Source organism: Arvicola amphibius, chromosome 2 (genome assembly GCF_903992535.2).
Source record: "Arvicola amphibius chromosome 2, mArvAmp1.2, whole genome shotgun sequence".
Taxonomy (NCBI): domain Eukaryota; kingdom Metazoa; phylum Chordata; class Mammalia; order Rodentia; family Cricetidae; genus Arvicola; species Arvicola amphibius.
The window spans coordinates 8013898-8034503 of record NC_052048.2 but is presented as its reverse complement, the minus strand read 5'-3'; the positions used below and the strand labels follow the sequence as shown (position 1 = coordinate 8034503).

Here is a 20606-nt window from a genome sequence, read left to right as displayed (position 1 = left end):
ATGACACAGACAGTATAGATACTAATTGAATTGTTTTTAGGTAGTCTACTGTGATCCTTCAGGAGCTTAGGAACTTTGACTCTGGTACTATCAGTATTAAAATAGACTCATTAAACATGTGGTTATCTTTGACTAAGTACTAAAATATACCAAATACTAGCTATACTGTCTATAATAATTGTATATAATCATACAATGTATCATTTAATATTTTGACAATATCTACATAAATTCTTCTTGCTTCCTCTCTGAGAAAAAGAGACAGAGAAAAAGCAAATGACCTACTGGAAGCCATGGTAAAATTTAGTGCTGGTCTGTGACACCCCGAAGTCTTTTAGTTTCAATGGCCATACACATTGCTCTGTCTTCTTGCAGATGCTTTCAGAAAGTTCCAGGACATGGGCAGTTAAATAAGCCACCAACAGACATCATTATATAGAATCCTGGTGGCTGGGTGACCTCATTGATTCCCGAGATTGTACCAATTGCATCATTTCAGTTGGTGGGAAGGCACCGCGAGGCTTTAGTGACACTGCCCAGCTGTGTCCAATCATTGAGAAGCTCGCTTGGCAAACACATGCTGAGCGCCAGCTGTGCTGTGCGTCATGGATCACAATGCCACCAAAGGCATAGCTCGGAATGCACCGCATCATCCCTGCTTCGCAGGAGTGTGTGTGCTTGAAAGCCATTGGTCAACCTCATTTCAATCATTTTGTACATTGTTATTAAGTTACACAATATAGTCCTATCAATCTCCTGGTACTTTGCTTGAAATCAGAAAAGGAAATGGAGCATGAATAACCCACCATGCTGCTAAAGAAGACAGACTCTCCCTCTCCCATTGACCATCAACTGCTGACAGTTGCCTCAGTTAGGGGTGGGCCGCATCCCTCTCCATGCGAAATACTGATTAGCGCTCTACACCTGCGTGTATACAAGCAGCACTAATTGGACTCAAAGCCTCAGAAGGAGAAGGAAGAGGAGGAGAGAACATGAAGTTGGAAGGTGGGGACTGATCTAAATACATTGTACTCATCTATGAAAGTATCAAGGAATTTTTGAATAGAGCTGAACCTGCATTTAGTTTCTTGATAGAGTAAGAGCTAAATACTCATTCATTGAATAAAAATATAAATGGGTGAATGGATCTGAGTCAGCAAGTGAAGATAAATGAGGCACCCAGCTCTCCAGAGAGAACACGGTAAATCCAGAGGTTGGAATGTGCCGAGGGGACGTTTAGGGGAATCCTCCTCCTTCCTCTAGGGGCTAATACTTCCTTCTACATCTTTTCCAGAAATCTGAGCTAGGCGGGCTAGTTGTTGCATTATTAAAGTTGTTTTAGTAAGACTGATCCCTGCCTAAGACCTTTAATCAAAGTGCAACTGGATTTGAGGGATTTGTGCCTTCTTGATGGGAATGGATAGTTGGGGGGGGGGGGGGGTGGTAAGATCGATGACTCTTGATACTGAGCATATGGTGAACATTTGTGTACATTTGTTCAAAAGATACGTCTTCAGGACACAAAGCCTGTTTGTTTGTTTGTTTGTTTGTTTTTGTTAAGGCAGGCTTGCTCCATGTTGCTTATGTTGGTCTTAAACCCACAAATTCAAATGACCCTCATGACTCAGCCTCCTGAGTAACCGGTACTATACGTCCACATCCCTAGGTGATCTTATATACAGTGGTGATTCAGATGTGTCCAACGTGCCATCCATGGGCTACATGAGGCCAACAGGGATGGCTATTAAAGTGGCCCAACACAAAACTGTAAACATTTTTCTAAAAGGGTAAGGTTTTCTTTGTGGTTGTTTAAAAAAAATATGTTTACTTGATTGTACAGTTCTTGTGTGAAGATTGTACAGCCCAGTATTGCAATATCAAAACATTGGATACGTCTAGATCTCATCTTCTCACTCTGAGGCTGTCCCTGGATGGATGCGAAGCTAAAAAGACGTAGTCCTCGGATCAGGGTGTAGATTCCAGCAAGAATGGATCATGCTGAAGAGAAATGCCCGGCTCTATGCTGCCTTCAGGTGTGCCCTGCTCTCTCTCTTTAGAAGAGAGCTCCTGTGAACTATGATGCTTTCACTGATAGAGATGTCTAATTGGTTGTTAGAAGAAAACTCCTCTGTGCTGAATGGAACAAAACCACTCTTAGGGTCCAATTCCCCCTCTGAGCTTGAATTTGCTCTATTTCATTCTTGCCAAATGGTCATTCTATATTTAAACACTTCCTTGGATAGCAATCTACCTCCTGCTAAATCCTCCTACTCTATTGTTGAGTAACTCTCAGGAAAATAAATGAGAACCTAGCAGCGATCCCCAAGCATCAAGGCAGAGAGTGTTGTAATGAAGAGATGCCTCCGATGATATGAATCAGCCATCTAGGCTTGTGTGTCTCTATTCTTCACTGTTCCCACACCATAAAAGGTGTACTACTGGCCTATTCAGCTACTTACGGATTCAAAGGTCTTGTTAGAACTACCAAATAAGAAATGTCATTTTTTTTTGTAAAAAAGCAAATACTACATTAAATACTTACCACTGGAGGTGAGGTGGGCTCCAGATGGAATTTGTCTGGAAAAGCTCTGCTCAGAGTCATGTGTCTGGCATGCTGGTAATACTGTCAAAACAAAGCCAGTTCACATGTTCTGAACACATGAGGTATTTCAGTAACCAAGTAAGGACATAAGGCCCCATCTTCCTAAGCCTAGGAAATCTATCGCCATATCAACTGCTATGTGAAACTGTACTTTGAGTGATACTTTACCACATCAGACATTGTGTTGACCGATAGATTGCTGTATATTTGAAGTTGGGGAAACTGTGTGTCCCAGATTAAGAATAAATAAAAAAACTGACCATCTATGGTTCTATTGCCTGTCAATATGCATGTCCAGAAATACCACAAAACATTGTGAGAGATCAGCTGGGTTAGCCATGCTGAGACCCGGATTGAATGTAAACATGACTGAAAATTGCTTTCGTTCTCCTTATCTAGACATATTGGACACGAATCCTGCCCAGACCTACATAAGGAACAGAACTAAGGCCCTGGCCTTCCTGCTTTTGGTTCAAATGAGGGAGTAGCATTAACTACTTAGGTCATCCTGAGTACCAGCATTATTGGACATAGATACTCAGCAGAGAGCTGTACCAATTCTTGACCAGGAGAATTCAATAATATGCAAAACCCATATTACAGGAAAGCTAAGGTACCTTGTTTAGTATTAAATCACTCAGTTTTAGGCCATATGGACACCTAGATGATTGCACACCTATGGAGCAAGTGAGTGGAGGCGTTGCCTGTACTTAATGCATTCGCAGATAGTGTCCTCTCCAGCCTGCATCAGAGAAGGATAGGACTGCACCATCTGTGGAGTGAACAACAACCAATGTCCTTGCTCCTGACGTTTTCTCAACTCCACAAAGCACTTCTGCATGCCCGTTGGGCATCAGATTAAGTGCATGCTGGGTTCATGCTACATCCTGAAAGATGTGGTGTCATGGATATCTAAACCCAGGAACACTTGGGTATATAGCTTTCAGGACTCTCATTCCGTCAAAAGGAACAGGGACACACCTTGAGATTTCAGCACTCATGGTACTGAGTTTAGTTTACAGATGGGGACTAGAGGCAAGGTTTTCATTGGGTAATATGATCTCAATGAGCTCTGCCTAGCTCCCGAGGAGCTTTCTTACTCTGCCTAGGTATCTCCAGTCCAGAAGATCGGAGAGCCTTTCTGTGCGATTCCTCTGGATGATTCTTTGACGGCGTGACTGTTTGCAAAACCCGTAGAGAAACTGAGTCAGTTGATTGCAAGAATCGTCTGGAGATCGGAAGCGCCTGTCGACGATGTAAATACCTGGAGAACACACACACAGATCAAAACACGACATCTAACTTACTGCCTAGACTCCACCAAAGACCACAACTTGCCCATCTTCAGTACCTGCCTAAGCTACCACCTCCACTTTATTTTCCCCTCTTCTAAAGTTCTATATTTTCTATGATCTTCTAATTATTAAAAATCATCATCAACCCTCTGCCACCAAAACAAATCTTACCTTAAAAATTATATCTAGCCCTCTAGTTTAGTAATTCTTTAGGAATTGCCACAAACCAGAAACACCAGATGGAACTTATATTAGCTTCCCCTTCCCCCACTTCTTGTTCCCACTAACAACCTCACTGAGAACTACCACAGGAGAGCTGCCTCCTGCAGACTCAAGGCACAGGCAGAGAATCCATCCTGGTCTTGTTGCTATGCAACATGAGCAGATACACAGTAAAATGCAAATTGTCCTACAGTGATTTTTAAATCACTTTAAAAAGTGATATTTTTTCTACCGTGACATGGATCTTTAAAAGAATAAATGTGATCTCTATAGAGTGACCAATATGCATACTCCAAGACCATAGCCACTGTGGTATTGCTCCTAGGACTTAAGGGGAAAAAAAATCCTATCACCACCATCAAAAAACAAGTTAAAGGCAAAGTTTGCCCAAGTTCCACCCTTCTGCAATTCTTCTTGAAAGCAAAATACTCAGCATTAAGAATACTCTTCCCTATGGATCCCCTACTTAAATCTACTTTTACTTAAATGAGAAATATAAACTTTAATTTCATTACAGGACAGCTTTAGCATTAGACCCCGTGAAGACCCTGAGGACACAATGAAGGAAAAAACCTCACCATACGCTGTAGGGTCAGCCACATGCTCTTGCATGAAACAGCCAAAGCCGGAGAGGTTTGTTGTCACACTTGGGATGCCCATCACCGTGCATTCGGCTGCAAGAGAATGGACAAAGGAGGAGCTGCAGACCTGCTCTCAATCCCCACATTCACATGGAGGAGAAAGAGCCCTGTTTCCTATGGATAGATTGTTACTCCCTGCCCCGCATGGTATAGACCCTTTATCTGCACTTGTAACACAGGTAATCTTTGCATCCATTCCATGAAGCGATGCCGACATCACCCCTCTCTGACAGGTGAAGAAATTAAAGCATGGGGAGTTGATGTCACTTGGCCGTTCTGTAGAATCGGGAGACATGGGAAAGCTGGGCTTGAAGTGAACCATCCAGTCCGAGAGTTCTTGCTAGGACCTCCTGCTTTTTACTAGCTGAGCCCAGCTGCCTATTTTCTGATTGACTTTTGTTCCATTGTGAGCTTGTGACTCTGCTTGTGACTTTATGGGGGAGGGTGTGTGCTTGGACACAGCCAGGTTTTCCCCTACTGTAATCTCCTCTGCACACAACCCAGCTACTCACTTACAGGTGCAGGGAATTCATGTCTCTTTCAGTCTTCCCTCACCTTTGAATTAAAACCCATTTCCCACAAAATATCTATGCTATCTCTAAAAATATCTTTCTTTCAAAGATAGCTGTGTTTTTCTTTGTTCATTTGTGCCTGAGTGTGAACCCGTGTGTGTGTGTGTGTGTGTGTGTGTGTGTGTGTGTGTGTGTACATTCATGTGTGGATGCCCAAGGCTGATGTCAAGGAAATTTCCTCACTTGCTCTTACACCTTATTCATTTAGGCAAGGTCTGTCAATCAAATCCATAGCTGGTATAGCTTGCAAGCTTGCTTTCAGGACCCCCTTCATATTTCCTTTGAGAGTGGAATTACAGGCTTATTGCCATTCCCATGAGGCATTTGGTGGGTTTGGGGTTCTGAATGCTGGTCCTCATGCAAACATACCCAGTCCTTTAACTCTTGAGCCATCTTCTTATCCCAACATCTACATTTTAAGCAAGCAATATACATTTATGGGCTTGTGGAAATCTCCTTGGTTCTTGTGTGGAGATGTGTGCAAAAGTTGTGTCATTACGTGTGCGGTGGTTCAGTTTAGGTCACGGCTTTGTCTCCTCTGTTTGTGAGTATTTCCTCCTGGCTCAGTTCTGCTGCCACACAGAAGTGCTTTTTACTTTTAGGGAGGTTGCAGAAGGGGAGCAGATAGGGATTGCCAACTTCTTTAATAGCTGCTGAAAATTTTGGAACTCCTCCTGGGAATAATTCATATAGCTACATAAACACAAAGTTTTGTCTAAAAATGCCATGAGATTAAAAAAACCCTTATTTTTCATTCTCATTCAGTAATTCACTAGTATATTTTATAGCAAAAGCCAGGAAACTACAGAAGCTCAATGTATGTCCCTTGAATGATTTTATAAAATAAACATTTCGTAGGCCTTCTCAAAGCCCAGTGCTGGTGTGTTAGCTTGCTAACTATTGCTGTCCTAAACACCATGACTGCAAACATTTGGGAAGGAAAAGGGTTTTTTCACCTTAGGTCTCACAGTCCATCCTGAAGGGAAGTCAGGGCAGAAACTCAGGGAGGCACCTGGAGGCAGGAACTGAAGCAGAAGCCATGGAGCCACACTGCTTACTGGCTTGGTCCCCATGGCTTTCTCAGCTTTCACAGACCCAACTGCCAAGGACTGACATCACCCACAGTGTGCTGGATCCTCCCACATAGATCATTAATCAAGAAAATGCCCCACAGATTTGCTTACAGGCCAATCTGAAGGAGGCATTTTCTCAATACAGACCAATGTGATGGAGGGATTTTTCTCAATACAGGCCAATCTGATGGAAGGATTTTCTCAATACATCATATAGGAGGTTCTTCTGTCTATGTATTGCTTTCATTGGTTGAATAAAGAAACTGCCTTGGTCTTTTGATAGGGCAGCACTTAGGTAGGCAGAGTAGACAGAACTGAATGCTGGGAAGAAGGAGAGCGAGAGACGCCATGAAGCTTTTGCCTGAGAATGATGCTGGTTAGAATCTTTCCCAGTAAGCCACGACCTCATGGTGAACACAGATTAGTAGAAATGGGTTGGATCAAGATGTGAGAGTTAGCCAATAGGAGGCTAGAGCTAATGGCCAGGCAGTAATTTAATAATACAATTTCTGTGTGGTTATTTAGAGGGTATAAGCTAGCCGGGCAGTGGGATGTGGTCCACTACTTATACAACAAATACAGGCCAATCTGATAGAGGTGTTCTTTTCAAGTGAGGTTCCCTCTTCCCAAATAACTAGCTTATTTCAAGTTTTCAAAAAAAACTTAACAACCTGTACAGTTGACTTTAGTGAATGCTTTCTATAGTTCAAGCAGCACCATGTTATTGTTATAAAAACAAACTAGAGATGATGTACTATGAGAAGGTTAAATCCATACCACAGAAAGGCTAATTTTTTCTTCAAGTACCAATTTAGAGAGTGACTATTCTCTTTGGCTGTTTGAATACAAGATGGCCATACAGATTCATGTGTTTGAACAGCTGGTGGTGCCATTTGGGAACCAATGAAACCTTTAGGAGGTGCAGTCTTGCTGGAGGAGACTTTGGGGTTTATAGTCTCTCCCCTCTGCCTGTGAGCTCTCTTCTTCCTGAGTTCAGACACAGTCCTCTACGTCTGCTTCCAGGCTTTTCATGTCTGCTGTCCTATCTTGTCTATCAAGACAGACCATACACCACTGGAACCACAAGTCCCACAAACATATGCTTTCTTCCATATGCTGCTTTTGTTGTTGTTTTAGGGTTTTTATTTGTTTGTTCATTTGTCAGTCAGGGTATTTTATCAAAGCAATAGGAAGAACACTTAACAAACTCATTTTGGTCAATTTAAAGGTACAGAAAAACTCATTGGCTGTATTAACTCTCACAACTTCCTTCCCCTGTTTATATCCCATAACTTCTTCCTTGTCCTTCATCTTAGAACATTAGATAAATCTCTACGATTTTGGGTCTTATAAAATGAAGTGTTGGGAGCCTGAAGAGATGGTTCAATAGTTAAAATCATTGGCTGCTCTTGCAGAGGACCCATGTTTGATTTTCAGCACCCACATGGTGTCTCACAACCCTCTGTAACCCCAGTCCCAGGAGATCCAATGCCCCTCTGGCCTCTGTGAGAACTGCATGCTTGTGGAGCACAGGCACCCATGCAGGCAAAACACTTATACACTTAAAATAGTAAAACCCTTATACACTTAAAATAAAAGTGAAATGACTTTAATAAAAGATGTTTTGCCAGGCCGTGAGTGGTGCATACCTTTAATCACAGCATTTGGAAGGCAGCAGGTGGAGCTCTGTAAGTTCGAGGCCAGTCTGGTCTACAAATCAAGTTTCAGTACAGCAAGAGCTACACAGAGAAATCCTGTCTCAAAAAACAATAAAAACAACAAACAAACAAACAAACAACAACAACAACAACAAAACCATTCAGTGGAAAGGCAGGGTAGGTTTATAACAATCTCTGCACTAATGGGCATGTCTTCCCAGTCCCCTCAGTCAGTCATGCATTTATTTTTCCCCCTCTGTCCACAGTAGGTTTCCCTACAGGAAAACCACACTGCATGCTAGCAATCGTGGGAAGAGAAATGGATAACATGTGTCCCGTTCATCAGCAAAGTGTGCATTTTGTTTATTACTTTATTAAATATGTGATTGAAATATTCTCTGTGGACATATCCTTCTTAGAAGGAAAACTGTTTTAAAAATGTAGAAGTGACACTAATAGTAAGCTTTAGAACTACAAGGGAGAAAAATGATTTAAATGCATTTTTGTCAAATTTCAAGAAGTAGTCATATTTTGTCTCTTCAAATTTTAATAATTTTCTACTGTTGATTAATTACATGGGTGAAAGGTAAAAGTTCTGGGTGCAAAATCGCATGAAGGAGAAAATTCTAATGAAGAAAAAAAGGAAAAATTAAAAAACAAATCCTTTGCAATTTGCTTGTTCCAATACTATAGAATACCATAGTCTCATAATTTGATGGGATTAAAACAATAGATCAGAATAAAACAGCTTCAGAGCCCTTAGACTGCTCATACGTAAGGGTGACAGTAGTCTCTCCTTATAGAATTCTAGATACTGTATTTAATTAAATTCTAGAATGAAAACATAGACATGCTGCTCTTGCAGAGGACCTGGGTTCAGTTCCCACTGCCCCCCACATAATGGCTGACAATCAACTATAACTCCAGTTCCAGGGGATCTGATATCCTCTTCTGGCCCCTGAAGGCATTGCATGCATATACACACATGTAGTTTAAACAATTATACACATGAAAAATTAAATATATTGACATTGTGAAAGTTCTTCTCTTTAATAATTCAATCTAAATCTGCCCCTTTACCTGGTCTCTGTTGTCTCTTGAGTTGTAGGTCAATAATTTTCTTTTAGCATTTTGTTTTAAAATAAGTAGAATTAATCTAGATCAGGAAGGATATTTGTTATTACCAAGAAGACACAGGAAAGTTATTCCTATCCTTTATGCTGGAATGCAGGCAAACTGCTTGCTTTTTTATTTATTATTTATTTAGTGGTGCTGGAGATTGGAGGGACGGCCTTGTATATTCTAAGCACAGTCTCATAGATTTGTCCCCATTCTCAGAATCTACAAAGCACAAAACTGATGCTTGAATGGATCCAGCTCATATCATTTTTTATAGGAACTGAGAAAGCAAAGCTTCAGTAGAGATTTCCTGCCAACTTTAACATACATACACATACAGAATAATGTGTAACCCAATCAGAATCCGTTTGTAATAATACATGTCACATACCTGGAGTGTAACCCCAGGGTTCATAGTAAGATGGAAACACCCCAAGATGACAACCCCGGACAAACTCTTCATAATCCATGGGTAGTAGCGGGCTGGTGGAGGACAGGAATTCAGGGTGTAAAATCACCTACAAAAGAAAGTTCTAATGAAGAAAATGAAGCAGAGACAAAGTCCCTCTATACTTTATTTCAATCCTAGAGAATTCATGTGTTTGATGTTCACAGATAGAGGGGAAATAAGTTGTAAAGATCTTAGACACTCCACCTCCTTCCACTCCGTAGCTCTAAGTCTGTGTTCTGCACTAACTTTGCCCTTCATCTCCAAATTCTGGGTTACAGGGTAGAGAGTTGCATGCACATTCTCTGCTTTCACACCAAACTCTTCCCTTGAGCCTTCTCCATCCCTGTTCCCCAACTGCTGATCCCTGTCTGATTTGTGAGTTTGTTCCCAACTTGAGCAGGGAAGAGGGGATGGGTCACCTGTGACCTACACATGAGTCAGCTGAGGGAGACAGACCTCAGGGGAGGGAAGGGGCTGGAACAGTCCTGCCCAGGTTGCATCACGCCATCCCCTCTCACCTAGAGGCTCTTGCCACCTACCATAACTTGCTTTTATTCTCCAAGGCTCTCTAGTCCACACAACACCTGGAGTGTCCTGCAAAGATGCTATTCATGCCTCTGCTCAAAAGTCATGTTTGCCTCAGAGAAAAATACATGTACATAAACGCCTGTGTGCAGTGGAGTGCCGGTGTTCAGGAACAAAAAAGTCAAATCATAAATACCTACTTCTATGTAAAATATCATCACTGTATGATATTCTGGAAAAGACAGAATTGTCAGGACATATGCAGAGCACAAAAGTGTTTAGGATGAAAAGCTTCCTATATCAAACTGTAATGATAAATACACATCATTGTTCATTTGTCCAAACTCAGGATGAATGAAGCCAAAGGTGAGACCTAGTATGAAGACATTGGAGGGATAGCAATGTGACAATTGAGACTCATCAGTTCTAGCAAACAGACCGTGCCACTAAGGATGCTACAGAAAGGAGGTGGTGCCTGGATGAGGCTCCCAGAGAATGGCTCTTGGGTGAAAGGCTATTAAAGTATATACACAGGGCTGAGAAGATGGGGAAATATGTAAAGGGCTGGCTGTACAAGTGTGCAGAACCCACATAGAAATCCAACGGGGGATTGGAGAGGTGGGTTGATGGCTAAGAGCACTAATTGTTCCACCAGAGGAACTGGGTTAGATTCCCAGAACCTACAGGGTGACTCATAGCCATCCCTTCCAGCTTCAGAGTATCTGATGCCTTCTCTGGCCTTCTTGGGTACCAGACATACGCATGGCGCACATGCATACATGGAGGTACAGGTGTGTGTCACTAAGCCTGGCAACCCGGGCTTGATCCCCAGGAACTGAAGACAGAAGGAGAGAACTGACTCTACCCGTTGTCCTCTGACCTTGTCACGACAGCCGTGCCACATGTTATCCTCCACCACACACACAAAATACATAACAAATAAATGTAATCTTAAAGATGAAATGCCACAAAAGAAAACGAAAAATACTTAAAAACATAACTCTTGTCAGAGTCCTTTCCTGAAGTAAGTTTTAGAGTACGTTTTGATCACTAAAAAGTAGGTAATTTCCTCGTGCCTACTCTCAACATTGTTCAGTTACTACAAATGCTAGGATCAAAGCTCAGAGCTGATGGAGATCTAAGAGTAATCATGTAAAGCAAGAAGCAGAATCAATCAATTTTTTAAAAAGTGTTTAAGTGTTTTTTACAGAAAACACTTACAAAAAACAATGAAGATCTTGTAATAAATTCCCTCTGAAGTATATTCTACATAATTCTTTTGTTAGTATATGTGAGCATGGCAATAGGTGTTCTAGTCTGTGCATGTGTGTTTTGATGTCCCTACATTTGTGCTGTTTTTAAGGAGTGTCCCATGTTACTATTTGAGGCAGGGTCTCTCTTTGGCCTGGAGCTCACCAATTAAGCCAGGTTAGCTTGCTAGTGAGCTCCAGAGATCCCATGGATTCCCTGAGCACTGGGTCTACAAGTGTATGGCACCTGACCAATCTTTTTTTTTTTTTTTTTTTTTTTGGTTTTTCGAGACAGGGTTTCTCTGCAGCTATTTTTAGAGCCTGTCCTGGAACTAGCTCTTGTAGATCAGGCTGGCCTCGAACTCACAGAGATCCACCTGCCTCTGCCTCCCGAGTGCTGGGATTAAAGGCGTGCGCCACCACCGCCCGGCTGCACCTGGCCAATCTTGTACCAGAGTGCTGGAGGGTGTCCTCAGGTTCATGCATGGCCAGCATTTTACCAACTGAGTCTTTGCCTCAGCCAATTCTGAAGTTGTTTATAACAAACCAATTAGTTCCACCTTGACTCTGTCTGCACGGTTGTTGAAAAGTCCGATCCGTCTAATGGTGCTGAGAATTGGATCCGTGGAGTCATCAATCATGTTGTGAGTGGTAACAGGAGGCAAGGACTGTCTCTGCGGGAACAAGGGGAAGAAAATGTCAGTGGTGAGAAGCATTAAGAAGTGTGATTCATTTCTGCAAAAGGCCACCGACATCTCATGCTCCCTCTGGGTACTCAGCCCTCTAAGATGATGCTGGTTTTGATGATTAAGCTTTGTGTATTTTGGGGGAAGAACAGAAAGCTTCTGTTCCCGCATGCAGCCACTGTGCAGAAGGTGTGGATGTCACGAATGCTTCCGGGTATGTCTAGAATGCTAAGGTACTTTGGAATCTGCACCCAGGATGAACTTAGTCACTGGAATTGTCTAGCAAACCACACTATTAACAGGACCCCCATGCACATCTAGAATACTACAGTGCATTTTAAAACAGCAATTCAGATCAGTAGAGAAGCATTGGCATTTTCTCTACTATGGTGGGGATTACGCACTTTTAGAGATTTTCACAAGTTATTTTGTTGTTGTTATAATGGAAATAATTTTCAGCTGAGAATATTGGCTCAAAAGGAATTCTGTAAATAGGTTCAAAGACAGACTTTGCGAGATTTCTTAAAGAATCCCTTAGAAACAATTCAGAAAAGCACATATAAAATCATTCAAGCGACTGTTTAAGAGTATTGTTCTGGGTGGGTAAATGGCACAGTGGTCAAATGTTCCAGTCTGATGATTTGAGTTCCATCTCTGGGAGCCATGTGGTGGAAAGACCCGAACTCCTTCACGGTATCCCCTGCTTCCACTTGCATGCCCTGCTTCACAACCACAAACATACATGGAATGAAAAAAGAATTATGTTTTCCAACTCAGATTTGAAATTTTCTAATTTGGCAAATTCCTTATATGAATGAAGAAAATTTTGCCTAGATTTATTTTAATGATTATGAGAGATTGTAGCTTCCTTTAAATTTTTCTTACCTGAGTTGAAAAAATGGCTCTTTTCATAATTGTTAAGTCATCTCGATCCAAGATGGTATTCATGTCAGGAATTTCTCCTCTGTGATGAAAACAATGTTTAAAATAAAAATGGTTGGCACTAGTTAAGTTCTTTCTGCCAGGCATATATAGCTCATTTATCATAATAATGTTATTTACTAAGATGTTAACACAGATTTAATATATGAATATTTACTATTTATTTGTCATATTAAGTCAATATATATTTGAATGTAAAATCCCCTTCATTCTCAGACTGATGTATTAAGGAGTACCCAGTGAACGAGAACCTGTGCACAAATGCACACATGGTCTCCTACGTGAAAGCTGTTCACTAATATTGTCAAACAAAAGGTAAAGGTCTAGTGCTCAAATGACATCTTCAAAGGCTGCAAAACTTCCGTTACGTATAGAAGGAAATGCGTGAAAAGTGACTAAATTGGGCTGTGTGGATGGCGAAGACTTAAATGTTGATGTCTACGTTGTTCTAAGCACTTACCTCAATAACCCATCGTAAAGCCTCTTTCCAAACTTTTCCTTCAAGGAATGCACAGTGTCCCTGTTTGACACAGACAGATTTCTAATTCACACGCAATCACAACTTTTCATTTTGATTTTTGGGAGTTTGAATGAGAATGGCCTCCAACAGCTCAGATATTTGAATGCTTAGTCCCTAGCTGGTGGAACTGTTTGGGAAGATTTCACAGGTGTGGCCTTGTTAGAGGAGGTATGTCATTGGGGGTGGGCTTTGCTCTGAGGTGTCAAAGTGCCCGTGTAATTCCTAGTTAGCTCCCTCTGCCTCGTGCTTGAGGATCAAGATGTAAGCCGTCAGCTGATGCTCCAGCATCACATGCCTGCCTGCCTGCTGCCTTCCTGCCTGCTGCCTCCACACCATGATGGTCATGGACCCTACCTCCTGCAACTGTGAACACTGGATTAAGTTTTTACTTTATATGCTGCCTTGGTTGTGGTGCTTTGACACAGCGACAGCAAGGGAATGAAGACCCCATCTGTTGTGAAGGTGCTGTTGTCTCATTAGCATTCCTTGAAGTTACAAGTATTTTTCTTTTTTTAACGCAGCCCCTCCGATTATTTCCCAACTGTCTAATTTAGCTTGGTCGAGAAAAAAAAATCCAGGACTAAGGTCACAAAACATTTGAACAGCCTAGAGAGCTGGAATTCTTTTTTGCTTGCTGTAACTGGGGAATGGTTGAGAGAGGGAAGGGTCAGTGAACAGAGAGAGCACTTTAGTGAAGTGTTTGGTAATTGTTTGATCTGGGCTGAGCGTAGAGGGAGTTGCTATACTCATCCCCTTGCTTTGGTATACATCCAACCCATCTTTAAAACCCATATGTGGACACGCGCTCATTCTGTGGCTGTTTGTTAGGAAGTTTTCCTAGTACCGCCCACCGTATTACGGGCATTGCACGGTCCAATGCAGAAGCTCAGAGGAGAGAACCACACAGAATTTAAGCGACCGTCGTCAAAGAGAAACGAAGTTCAAGGGCACAGCTCTGAGGTCGTAGACTTAGGCAAAACTCCCTTCACGGGTTGCCGGAGAAGGCTGACAAACACGAGATTACCACAGCTGTTTCCGCACCGCCTGGCCCTTCAGGGTTTCTACGTTGAAATTGTTTGTCTTGGCAGGCATGATGAAAAACACCACCACAGTGACGTTGCTCTTATGCATCTGAGGAGGGTCAGAAAACACAGTAACGTCACCTAGCAAAGATCAAAAGGCACCTGGCACAGGGACCGCAAGCCTGGAAAACAGTGTTTTCCTGTGTCACGGAAGAACACCGAGCTCTGAGCCACAGAGCAGGAGCTGATGTCTTCTTCCCAAGACTTTTCTAACTGACTTCCAAGCAGGATTTGCCGGCAACGAATATTTCCATACCATTGGCTATGTAAAATAGATAATAATTGCTGCTCAGGTCATTGTGTTTTTCTGTGGCTAAAGGACACATGGGACCTGACAGAAAAAAAAAATCAAAATTTTTTCTTTAAATGTTGAGGTCCATAATTTAATGAGGATTTATTTCTGATTCTTCTTCTAACTCTATCTAATTTACTGAGTTGTACAAATGGATTTCTTGCATGTTGCTGCTTCATTCCTAGATGGTCCATTTGATGCATTCTGACTTTTAGGCCAACACGTAAAGGAATAGAGCAAGCTGTGCTGGGCACTGTAAACACACAACTGACCTCTGCCCTTGTAACCACCACACACATTAGATGTGACTCATCTTCTTCTACTGATGCTAAGGAGCATGGATTGTGTAATATTTTATCTGAGCACCCAAAGCCTATTGGGGGAAAAGCTCATACTTATTTTAACATCTAAGATCTATGTTTTCTTGTTCTCTTCCACACATTCCTTAGGCATAACATCTCTCTCACACAAGGCAATGACATATTAAGACACTTTGGAGGAAAAGCCTAACCTCATTTAAAACTATGAGCATACGGATATCCTGATGGCGTAAAATTATAAGACTGTGTCCTGAGTTTGAGACATCTTTCCATCAGCTGCGTGGCCTCTGCCCTCTGACACCTCACAGTTCATTCAGGACACCTACAGAAGAGAGGGGACTTGAAACTCACTGCAGGTGGCAGCCAATGTACTATCAAAGAGGCTACTACTTATTGTGTATTTTAGTTTCTTTAAGTATCATAATTATCCTTTCTCTCTAATTTAATAACAGTAAGTTTTATTTACTCATGTCTACAAATAAAATGAGCATTTAATAAATGTATGGATTGGTTTATTAATGATGACCTTAAACATGATGCATGTTTGATATAGTTATGAGCATACTTACAAAACATGCTTTATGAATATATGCCTGGAAATATGAACAAAGATTATACTAGAATGACCCTTTTCACTTTAATCTTTCTTGCACATGGTGTTATTATTACTAATCATTTACTTATAATGCAGTTTTAGGAAGTCTTTCATCATACATGGCATAATATTTTTGCTAACAGAGGAAAAGAAGAACTATATTCCAAAAAACTTAGAGACAATAATGCAGAACTCAGGAAAATCTAGATTGTCTCAGTATCTTGTTTCTTTCTTTCTTTGTTTTAAACTGAGTGTGTATATGTGTGGGTGTGGGCACAAGAGCACAGAATCTGAGCAGGTCAGAAGAGGGCAGTGGATGCCCTGGAATTGGAGCTACAGGAGATTGTGAGCCGCCATGTGGGTGGAGGAATGCAGCTCTGAAGGAGAAGCCTGTGTCTTCAACTGCAGAGCCATCTCTCGGATGCCCAATGTCTCTGCGTCTCGATAGCTCTGAACTTTCACATTCTTGTGTCATTTGTCCTTTACTTTAGTGTGATAGGTTTGGAATAGAAACCAATCACTTTAATCAATAGCTATGACTTAAAGCCATAAGTCTACAGCTGTCTCCTTGGCCTGGGTTTCTCTGCTGAATTCCTCTTTTTAAGGCCTACTTCCTGAGCAAAGGTGATATACTATTAGGGGTAGGACCTTCTTGATGTTGGTGGAACCCTTCAGAAATGAACAGTTGGAGATCTGTCAACTTGGGGAGCTGGTGTAGATGGTAAAAGCGGGGAGAAACTGAATTAGCAACATCTTTCCTATTCTGTGGAAGGCTAGTGCTGTGACCCTTGACTGTTTCATGCAGCGGGGCAGCCACAGCTAGAGCTGTATGAATTCGGGTTGCTAAGTGTGATGCCAAGGGCGATATCTATCAGGACGCTGTATTATCACCCACAGGCTACATCTGGTTTTGTTTCTTCTTCTTTCCATTCATTTTTCCTTCCTTCCTTCCTTCCTTCCTTCCTTCCTTCCTTCCTTTTTTTTTTTTTAAGTTTTCAAGCTAGTGTGTCTTTATGCATCCCTAGCTGCCCTGGAACTCACTCTGTAGACCAGGCTGTCCTTGAACTCAGTGATCCTGCTGCTTCTTGAATTCTGTGATTAAATGTGTGTGTGTCAGCATGGCTAACATTTGGTTTCTAATAAATGATCTGTGGCTTTTAGTTTGCTTGACATTGCTGTATCTTTCAACAAACTCCCTTTAAGAAAAGGGCTATTAAAATGGCTTTCTAACATACATGTATAGTACAAAACTGTGATTTAAAAAGGTACTTTAGATCATGAACAAAGACACATGTGACTGACATATAACTCCAACATGTAAACTGAGCAGGTTTCCAGAATTACGTCATTTTTAATGTTTTGTTACATTCCTCTGCTCCTCCTCCTCTTCCTTCTTTCTGTCTCTGTCTCCGTCTCCCCGCCCCCCATGTGTGTGTCTGTGTGTTTGTCTGTGTGTTTGTGTGTGTGTATTAAGAGGGCAGTTTCTGGGGTTCTGGGGGTCTTTCCCTCTTTCCATCATGTTGGTTCTAGAGGTAGAAATCAGACTTGGTAGCAAGTACCTTTACTGGCTGACCTGTCTTACCTGCCCAAGGTTATCATTTTTAAAATACCAAAATCAAATTCCCTCTTGAAAGCTAGGTTCTTCACATCCCACAGAAGAAAGTCAATGTGCCACTCCCTAGAGGTTCCTTACCCTTAGGAGGAAATTAAGCCTGGATAAGGATTCCAAGAAGATGTCAGCTCCTTTGTTTGAGAACTCATACCTCCCAGCAATGAAAAGGAATAACGCCTTTTCCAGATCAAAATCCAAGTGACTAAAACAAAACAAAGCAGTTTCTGATAAAACATAACGACAGCCCCAAAACCCACGGCAGGAAGTCTCTTCAAACTTAAGGGGGCTGGAGAGAGAGAAGAGTTAGCTATATGCCTTGAAACCACCTTGAAAAAGGTGAGTGTGTGTGTGTGCCTGCCTGTACATGTCCTTGGAGACCAGAAAAGGGAGTCAGAACCCCTCCCCATGCTAGAGTTTCAAGTGGTCGTGAGCCAGCTTGGAACACAGTCCTAGTCCTCTGCAAGAGGAGCCTGTGTCCTTAACCATCGAGCCATCTCTGCAGCCCCCATCCTTTCTTTCTTTTTTGGGGTGGGGTGGTTTCAAGACATGGTTTCTTTGTGTAGCCCTGGCTGTTCTGGAACTAGTTCTGTAGACCAGGCTGGCCTTGAACTCACAGAAACTCACCAGCCTCCACCTCCCAAGTGCTGAGGTTAAAAGCGTGCATGGCCACAGAACATCCTTCCTTCCTACCTTCCTTCCTTCCTTCCTTCTTTCCTTCCTTCTTTTTATTTTTATTTATTTTTAAAGAGATTTATTTATTTATTTATTTATTTATTTTATTTATTATGTACACAGTGTTCAGCCTCCATGTATGTCTGCAGGCCAGAAGAGGGCGCCAGATCTCATTACAGATGGTTGTGAGTCACCATGTGGGTTGCTGGGAATTGAACTCAGGACCTCCGGAAGATCAGTCAATGCTCTTAACCTCTGAGCCATCTCTCCAGCCCCCTTCCTTCTTTTTAATAAAGAAAAACATACCCATAGAAATGACCCCGAACAAAATCCTGGATTCTGGCCTTGTACATGGCATGGAGATTTTGAAATTCATGCACTGCAGAAAACTTCTTAACATTCAAGCCATTTGGAGTTACTACATCTGAAAAAGCAAAATAAAAAAAAATGGGGACTCTTTTCTGAGCGGTAATGCATATTTTTTTTCACCTTTAATATCAGGGAGACTAAATTAAATAATTAATTAAATAAATAAATAAACAAATAAACAAACAAAATAAATAATAAATAATAATAAATAAATAAATGAATAAATAAATAAATAAATAAATAAATAAATAAATAAAAACCCCGAACTCGGTAGTTTCTTAAAAAAGGCAATTTCGAGTTCATGTGGGAGGACAAGCGCGTGAGGCTCGGTGGGTAATTGGAAGTGGACACTGTGGTTTACTTTTCCATGGTATTTGGCTGTGGGGAAAAAGAAAAACTAAAAGCAACCAGAAACGACAGCATGCAATGCTTCAACAGGGCAGCCCCACAAACAAAAACTTCACTTTAGAACAGGAAAAAGCAAAGCATTTGTGTAAGTGCAAAGATGGGCTCTGTGGGCAGAGAGAAACACAGACAGATCAGGAGAGAAAGGAGGACGTTGTTGGCCGAAGTCCTCTAAGAACATGAGTGTGTGACTGAGACTGACTGGGTGGGTTTTGTCAATTTACTAGGGTATCTGGGAAGAGGGGATCATACTGAGAAAATGTTTCTGTGAGATGAGGCAGCCCTGCGGTTCATCTTTTTGATCAGTGATTGACATGAGAAGGCCCAGCCTGGCCCAGCCCACTGTGGGCGGTGCCACCTCTGAGCAGACAGTCCTGAGCAAGCCAGGAAAAGCAAGCAGTCAACCAGCAGCGTTCCCTCACGGTTTCTGTTCCTCCGTGTTCCCGCTTCACTTCCTGCCTTGGCTTCCCTTGATGGCAGGCTGTGATCAGGACCTGTATGCTGAAACAAACCCTTTCCCCCACAAGTCCCTTTCCGTTGTGTTTATCACAGCAATTGAAACCCTAATTAAGACAGAGTCCAAGAGAGCCCCAAATCCAAGGGAACATTCGGAAAGAACAAAGACAACCTAGCACACCACACTGCCACTGCTCTGTCCTCGGGCTCTTGTTTTCCACTTGTTTGGTTTGGTTATTTGACAAAATTTATTTATTTATTGAAGAGCCTCCTCTAGGCACCCAGTGGTATCTGAAAGCAAGGGGGTGCCAGGTAAGATCACAGCCGTTAAGCACGGGTGCTGCGTGTGTTAGGAGATGGCAAAGCCAGCCTCCTGGATTACCTGGCTTCCGCTTCAGCATGTGCTCCGCCTCGATGGCTGTGATTTCTGACACGGTGGTGAACACATGCGCGCAGTGCACCGAGGCCCGCTCCATGCAGTAGCGGTGGTAAATCTGCCTCTCCCCTGCCTCCTTGTCTATGTCGAACTGTGGAAGACAAACACATATTCCTTGCGCGATCCTCTTCACAAGCAAAACAGAACCCGTAGTCCACAGCTGTTCTTCCTCACAGCTGACTGAAGTTATAATAACTCCATCAAAGCGCTAGTGCATAAATTATAAAACTGGTATTTTTAAAAATATTGTTTGCTTCATGTCTTCTAGACTGCAATTTCATCCCCCATAAAATTTTGACATGTTGTTGCATGTTTTCTTATTCCACAGTTTATAAATATACAGATAATCCTAACCTCCAAGGATTTTATATTTTACCGCAAACAACGAACCAGAAAAAGGCAGTGTAGCAGAGTCTTTCAGAAAAAGTGTGTTGGGCCCATAATAAAAAAAAAGGTTGGAGAAAATGGGGGCTGGAGAATGGCTCAGTGGTTAGGAGCACTGGCTGCTCTTGCAGAGGACCCAAGTTTGATTCCCAGTGCCCACATGGCAGCTCACAACCATCTGTAACTCTAGTTCCAGGGGATCTAATGCACTCTTCTGGCCTCAGAAGGCAGTTGGCACACACATGGTGCATGGACATACATGTACGCAAAACACCTATACTGATAAAATAAAATTAAAAATTAAAAAAATTAAACAAAGCTGACACCAAACTTGACACTGAAAGTTTGGATAATTATTATCCTATTTAATTTGAAAGAGAAAATATGAGAGATTTCTTTTCTCGGTTACTTACTCCTTCCAAGTTAA

At 41.9% G+C, this 20606-nt stretch overlaps 1 protein-coding gene across 1 annotated transcript in view; it reads right to left on the bottom strand.

Moving 5' to 3' along the window:
- The window catches only part of Gys2 (glycogen synthase 2), a 36289-nt gene that overhangs the window by 1861 nt on the left and 13822 nt on the right, over positions 1 to 20606 (bottom strand). Inside the window, exons 5-15 of the mRNA XM_038321040.1 lie at positions 19742 to 19886; positions 18436 to 18553; positions 17539 to 17659; positions 14581 to 14687; positions 13497 to 13556; positions 12980 to 13058; positions 11969 to 12082; positions 9574 to 9700; positions 4698 to 4793; positions 3703 to 3866; positions 2543 to 2623 (exon numbers count right to left, since the gene is read on the bottom strand). Coding sequence (XP_038176968.1) covers positions 2543 to 2623; positions 3703 to 3866; positions 4698 to 4793; positions 9574 to 9700; positions 11969 to 12082; positions 12980 to 13058; positions 13497 to 13556; positions 14581 to 14687; positions 17539 to 17659; positions 18436 to 18553; positions 19742 to 19886 — 1212 coding nt within the window. The remainder of the gene's footprint in view (positions 1 to 2542; positions 2624 to 3702; positions 3867 to 4697; positions 4794 to 9573; positions 9701 to 11968; positions 12083 to 12979; positions 13059 to 13496; positions 13557 to 14580; positions 14688 to 17538; positions 17660 to 18435; positions 18554 to 19741; positions 19887 to 20606) is intronic.